Source organism: Zingiber officinale, chromosome 9A, assembly GCF_018446385.1.
Source record: "Zingiber officinale cultivar Zhangliang chromosome 9A, Zo_v1.1, whole genome shotgun sequence".
NCBI lineage: Eukaryota > Viridiplantae > Streptophyta > Magnoliopsida > Zingiberales > Zingiberaceae > Zingiber > Zingiber officinale.
Window position 1 is genome coordinate 25,824,280 of NC_056002.1, and position 7,198 is coordinate 25,831,477.

The 7,198-nt window shown below is 39.5% G+C and overlaps 1 protein-coding gene across 1 annotated transcript; it reads right to left on the bottom strand.

Annotated features, from left to right (window-relative positions):
* Positions 1–3,266: 3,266 nt before the first annotated feature.
* On the bottom strand, positions 3,267–4,264 carry LOC122021458 (protein MODIFYING WALL LIGNIN-1-like). The gene is made up of 3 exons (XM_042579575.1): positions 3,949–4,264; positions 3,686–3,870; positions 3,267–3,603 (listed from the first exon to the last, which is right to left on the bottom strand). Exons 1-3 carry the CDS (start codon positions 4,057–4,059, stop codon positions 3,330–3,332), a joined length of 570 nt encoding a protein of 189 aa, XP_042435509.1. The 5' UTR covers positions 4,060–4,264; the 3' UTR covers positions 3,267–3,329.
* Between the last annotated feature and the right edge of the window lie 2,934 nt (positions 4,265–7,198).

Below are 7,198 nucleotides of genomic sequence, written 5' to 3' on the forward strand. Positions count from 1 at the left end.
CAGAATTCGTCTCAAAAATTTTTATGATAAAATTTTTTATAAATTCGTCTCAAATTTATCCAAGGACATTATATTTTTATAGTGCCTTTAAAATGTGTAAGATCGTTTTGAAGACATCATTAAGGTGATAACTTCATATTTTATCACTAGATGATTATTCAATTAATTTATCTGGGGTCCACATCTAAGAAAGTCACTTAAGATTGAATAAGCTTTTATATTCCCTTTCCAATGAGTGAGCCGCTTTGATTGCAAACAGATGATATTCAATTAACTAATTAATTTATCAGATTTGTTTATTTACAGACATGGAGCATTCTAAGTTAAGTTTCAGAATATTCATCCATTTAAATACAGATTTTCTTAAATTTTTTCCTATTATATCGTGAGAATTTTTAAATTCCTAAATTAGCTATTTTATTGTCCAAATCACTAAATTAAGCAATATTTATTCTAAAATATCACCTCGTCTTTCCATTTATATGAACCAAGATCAAAGGTAAAAAAAAACAAAGATTGAAGAGGAAAAATTAGAGATATCTTAACTAGCTTGCAAGTTGCAAAGAAGATATCAGACCTATTATAAATAGAATCTGCTATTAGTTGAGCAGCTGCCCCATCACTAGTGGCATATATGTAAATGTACTTTTCTTCGTGATGATCTTGGAACAGATTGACGGAGATGTTGGAGGCAAACGTATTCACCTTTTACCACAATATATATAAACGCACTCACGAGCCAACAAATTAACTATATTTGTATGTGGATCTATTCTCAACTCAATGTATGTAAACTACATCACAAAAAATTAATTCCTTCAATTCTTAATGCAATAGTTATCAATTAAAACAATTGACGTTTCATTGTATATGAACCATAAGAGCAGAAGAAATAACAGATTGGTGACAAATGCATTCAAATTCATTGTGCTACATTATTTTTAAGTAGCAAGACATACACATTGACATTCAAGCTGGTCACCAACCTCTAATATCACTCTATATTTATAATTTAAGTAATTATCTTTCTTGTTAGAAATGATCTAGTTTGTTTGTTTGTTTTTATGTAAGAAAAGAAGGATTTGACGGGAAGAAAGTCTTTGTGAAAACAGAAGATGAGTTGATGTATGTATAGTTTATTTTGAAAAAAAAAATTTATTTAACTTCTAGGAGTATTGGACTTGTATGACTTCTTGAAGTCTTGAAGAATATAACATTTTGAGAATTTTAGATTTGTATTATTGTAAAATTGATTTCAAATATTAATATATGTGTATATATGTTAAATTGGATGTGATAATATTAATTAGGATGTGTTATTTAATCTTATTGTATACAAAGGTAGATCTGTTACCTTAGCGGTCCTTCTAGTGTCGGCCCCACGGATATGGATGGAGGTTCATGCAGGTACACATGTCATAAGCGCATGGCGGGGTAAACCCCAAGTCGTCAGTTCCTGAGACGAATATTATTGTAAAATAATATTCGTCGCAAAAATTATTTTTATTGTAGAGTTAGCTATGACAATTTTACTACAAATATTATTTTTGTTACAGAATTGGCGATGAATTTGGTGACGAAATTTCAATTCGTTGCCAATTTCATCACCGAATTCGTCCTAAATTTTACAACAAAAAAATATTTGTCGTAAAAGTAGTTATTTTCGCGAATGGCAATGAGAATTTTGGGATGAAATTTTTTTTATCACAAAATTCGTCCCAAAAATTTTTGTGATAATTTTTTTTTTATAAATTTATCCCAAAATTTATCTCAGGTATAGTGCCTTTAAAATGTGTAAGATGATCTTGAAGACATCACTAAGGTGACAACTTCATATTTTTATAGTGCCTTTAAAATGTGTAAGATCATCTTGAAGACGTCACTAAGGTGATAACTTCATATTTTATCACTAGATGATTATTCAATTAATTTATCAGTTGTCCACATCTAAGAAAGGCACTTAGATTGAAAAGCTTTTATATTCCGTTTCAATGGGTGTGTCGCTTTGATTGCAAACGGATGATATTCAATTAATTAATTTATTTATCAGATTTATTTATTTATAGACATGGAGCATTCTAAGTTAAGTTTCAGAATATTCATCCATTTAAATCCAGATTTTCTTAAAATTTTTCCTATTATATAGTGAGAATTTTTAAATTCCTAAATTAGTTATTTTATTGTCCAAATCACTAAATTAAGCAATATTTATTCTAAAATATCAACCTCGTCTTTCCATTTATATGAACCAAGATCATGGTAAAAAACCAAAGATTGAAGAGGAAAAATTAGAAATATCTTAACTAGCTTGCAAGTTGCAAAGAAGATATCAGACCTATTGTAAATAGAATCCGCTATTAGTTGAACAGCTACCCCATCACTAGTGGCATATATGTAAACGTACTCTCCTTCATGTTGATCCTGAGACGGGTTAACGGAGACGTTAGGAATGAACATATTCATCTTTTGCCATAATATATATAAACGCATCCTTGCTCATTATCAGACAATCACTTATTTACAAACCCCGTGTGGGACTAATAGTTTTTATTTCCCATCTCATGGAAAACCCTTCTCGCTCCGTTTAGCCCTATCCCCTTCTAGGGGTATTTTAGTGATAGGTTCTATAGGAACTGGACGATCCTATTTGGTCAAATACCTAGCGACAAACTCCCATGTTCCTTTCATTACGATATTTCCGAACAACTTTCCGTATTCGTATTACAAGCCTGAAGGTTTTTTTATCACAAAATGTACTTCTAAGTAATTGCCTCGTAGATCCTATATCTATCTATATGAAGAAGAAACCATGTAAAAAAGGGGATTCTTATTTGTACAAATGGTACTTCGAACTTGGAACGAGCATGAAGAAATTAACGATACTTCTTTATCTTTTGAATTGTTCTGCCGGATTGGTCGCTTAAGATCTTTGGTCTTCACCCGGACCTGATGAAAATAATTGGATCGCTTCTTATAGATTCACTGAGAATTATTCTGATCTAGTTCATGGCCTATTAGAACTAGACAACAAATTAACTATATTTGTATGTGGATCTATTCTCAATGTATGTAAACTACATCACATGTCATCTAACTTTATTAAACGGTCACTGCACTAAGTGAAATCTTTGTAATTTCTCTCCCTTGGTGGTTCAGATAATGTAGTCTTAGAAGAACCGCGAGACGAGGAAGATTTTAGTTTTTTTCTCAATTTAGTTCGGGTAAAAGAAAAAATTAACAAAGAATATTTTGATAAATAAATTCTGCATAAAATTGTGTGCGTGTTGTCAATATTTTAACTATTTTTGACTTCGATATGGGAACACAATTCACAAGTCAAACCCCTTTTCCACGACCCCGGGCCCTTTCAGTTGGGGACCGCATCCTTCCCCACCCGGCCTCCGGCGATCCCCCGTCGCGGCCACCGCAAAGCCGACGGCGAGCGTGAGAAACACGACGAGGACGGCGAGCGCTGCCGCGCCAGCATAAACGCCGTCGTGCACTATGTAGCAATCGCCGTTCATCCAGCCTTTCCCGTACGGCTGCTCGCCGTTCATGCTCGACGCGGTGGCCAACAGGACCGCCGCCAGACCGTAGGCTGCCCTGTTCGTAATTCCCCAGTAACGCATCTGTCAGTCGACTCAACATGTAATTAAACCCGCACTATATATCGATGTGTATATACCATGAGGGAAGTAGAAGGGCGACGGATATCATTCGGCCGCCGCTTGCCTTCTTGTCGGTGGACAGAGCCACGGCGGTTCCGATGACCTGGGCAGTGGAGAGGCAAACGAGCGCGGCGACGCCCAGCCCAAACGCACGGCTCCGCGGCAGCGAGCACAGGCTTCCGTCCAACTTCATGTCCTCCTCCTTCCATTTGAATTCAAATCAAACGCTGCTTTTGAAACATTCAAATTTTTTTTTCTTTTCTGTTCCGTCCTACTTTACCTTCACTCTGCTGAACTCGGCGGCGATGCAGCAGGCGGAAGAAGCGACTCCTAGAACTACGACGGCGGCGCACAAAGGCAGCTTCTCGTCGCCTCGGGATCGTCGTTCCATTATTACTCAGGTTCCTTGATTGTCAAATGAAGCATCGCTCTGCTTGCGGATATCGGGTCGGCACGGGCGAGTCTGTAGCGTTGACTTGGAAAAGGAAGCGTCCCGGAAACTGGAATCCTTAGGCAGACCTCGCGCGTGAGCCGCCCCTAGTTATTCCTCTATCTCGGGCAGGAGTGATGGCGTTGCGTGCTCCTCGAGTGCCAGTCGTCTTCTTCAAAAGATACAGCCTCAATTTCCAAAAAATAATGCAATTGGATCCTTCCATTGACAAAAACAAGCAAAGAATTAAATGGCAACGATATCGTCGACGTAGAAATGCATTATAAGAATTCAATGACTCGAAGAGAAGCAAAAAGCAGCGAGTATCGAGGCTTAGAATAGGACAAAAACCCATCTAGAAGTGTTTGACTATTCTTCGCGCTGCCAGTCTTATATAGTTTACCCATTATATTAAAGTAAGAAGAGTCAATAGAACCAAAAGGTTATTCCATATAAATTGTCTAAAGATCGCCGGGAATAAATATATTCTGAATAACAAGTTTACGAATAAATTATTCGTGTGTCACTAGAATGGTAATGGAAAGAACGTCACTATTCAATTTGGGTGAGATTGGGTAACATGATGATGATAAAAGATGAATACATTCGCTTTTAGTATTTTTATTAATTCGTCTCTGGATTAATATGAAGGAGGTAAATCACGGGTGATTACTAACCTTTGGAATATTGACTAGCACATAAGGGAGACATTTACTTCGATTTTTACCAAGATTCGAACCCCAGATCTCATGATGACAACACCTCATGAGATTTGGTAACATGATTAAACGTTTGTGTGCAGTTAATGGTTACAATTTGATGATACAAGACTTGTATCAATATGATAGGGTGTGTTATAAGTAGTCGTAAAGGTAATGTGGATAGATAGTTAAAATGATTTGGTAGTTAACGACCAAGATGATATGACGTTCAAAATAAAGATGAAATGACAATCTTATGGTAGGGATCCCAGTATAAATTCGGGCGGCCCTAGAGTTGGCCGGACATACGGGGTTCAGCTCGCCGCTTCTTAATCCTTATTTGAAGGGGATCATAATCGATCTCATGGAAAAGATCCCAGTATAAAGTTGGGCGACCCTAGAGCCTTCCGGACATACGGGGTTCAGCTCGTCGCTTTTCATGGACAAGGCTTCCAACAAAAATCTAGGTTGCCCTAGAGCTGGCCCGACATATGAGGCTCAACTTCCTACTTCTCATGGGCAAATCTTCTAACATAAACTCGGGGGGCCCTAGAATCGGTCGGACATACGTGGCTCAGCTTCCCACTTCTCTTGGATGCGACTCCCATCGTAAAACCACTAGGTCCCAAAGTCGGTCAGGCATCCAGACTCAGTTCTTCACTTCTCCTAAGCGCGACTCCCAGCATATATCCGTTCAGCTCCAGAGTCGGTCGAGCATCGAGACTAGGTTCCTAACTTCTCTTAAGCACGACTCCCAACATATATCCGCCCAACCCTAGAGTCGGTCGGGCATCCAGACTTAGTTCCTCACTTCTCTTAGGCGTGACTCTCAGCATGTAGCTTGCCCGGCCTCAGAGCCGGTGGGACATTCAAACTTAGTTCCTCACTTCTCCTGGGTCAACTCCTAGCATAAAGCTACCCAATCCCAAAATCGGTCGGGTATCCAAACTTAGTTCCTCAATTCTCCTGGGCATGACTCCCAGTATATAGTCTCCCAGTCCCAAAGTCGATTGGGCATTCAGACTCAATTCCTCACTTCTCTTGGACGTGATCCCAATATATAGCCGACTGACCCTAGAGTTAGTTTCGTATTCAAACTCAGTTCCTCATCTTTCTGTTGAATATGTGTGAATAGAGAAGAGGTGGAAGATGATAGAAGCACCATTATGAATGAGACTTTAGTCCCACAATGGGAGTTTCTTGGCATATTGGTTTGTTTATATTGATTGACATGCATTGAGGATGTGAACAAATGCATGGGGAGAGACTCTCTCTCATGATTGGGTGCGCAGGGGGGGTGTAAATCCAGGACCCGGATTGCACAGAACCATGTTGACTCGTGTGAGGGCACGACTTGCGTGCACCGAATGCCGGACCGGTCTGGGCAAAATTTGCCTAAGCGGAACAACCAACATTTTACCACGTAAATATTTTTGTTGCTTGTATAACAGATGCATTGAAGTAAGATTAATGCAGCCAAGTGAAACGTTGGCGTTACACAGTTGACAAATAATGATCATTAAACGATCATTAACGATATCCATTGGTCTGAGCTCCTATATAAGGAGGTTGAAGGCGTTGGAATTCCATTCTGTTTAAATTTCCCTGTACAAAAATGGTACAAGTACAGAACTTTTCCTAGCAACCCACATGTTCGATCAAACATGTGTTTGATCAATCAAGCAAGTTCTTGACGGATCAAAGCACACCTTGATCGAAGTACAAGATCGCTAGCTTCTTGTGTTGGTATTCCAAAAATAATACAAAGAAAACTAACTAATTACACAACGGAATTAAAGAACTAGTTGTACCTTTCCTATGTAGCTAAAGACCTCTTGATCTTCTGCCATATTTCTCTCTTCTTCTTGGACGTCGTGTGAGTGACGATCTACCAAGACAAAACCACCCTTCCCTTCTTCTCTTCCAAACTGTCGGCCAGCAAGGAAAGCTCTAGGATGGGGCACCTTCTTCTCTTCTTCTTTTTCTTCCTCTTCTTCCTCTTCTTCAAGTCGCCGCCCACCAAGGGAGAAGGGGGAACCGACCCTAAGCAAGGAGGAGGGGGCGCCGACCCTAAGCAAGGAGGAGGGGAGGGGCGCTGACCACAAGGAGGGAGGAGGTGAGGGGTGTTGGCCACAAGGAGGAGGATGTGTGCCGTTGGCCCTAGGAGGAGAGAAGATAATTGTGAGAAAATTAGGTTTTTGGGGCCACCACCTACTCCTTTTATAGCCTTGTCGTCGGCCCTAGGAAGGTAAGAAAAAACCAAACCAAAACCAAGTTGTGGATGGGTGGATGCGAGGCTTTATATAGAGGCTACAACAGGGATCTAGAGGAGGAATTGGTTTAGGCCTCCTGATAGACTTGGGCTTCCTGTGTTCGACCCGAACATCCAACCCAAGTCC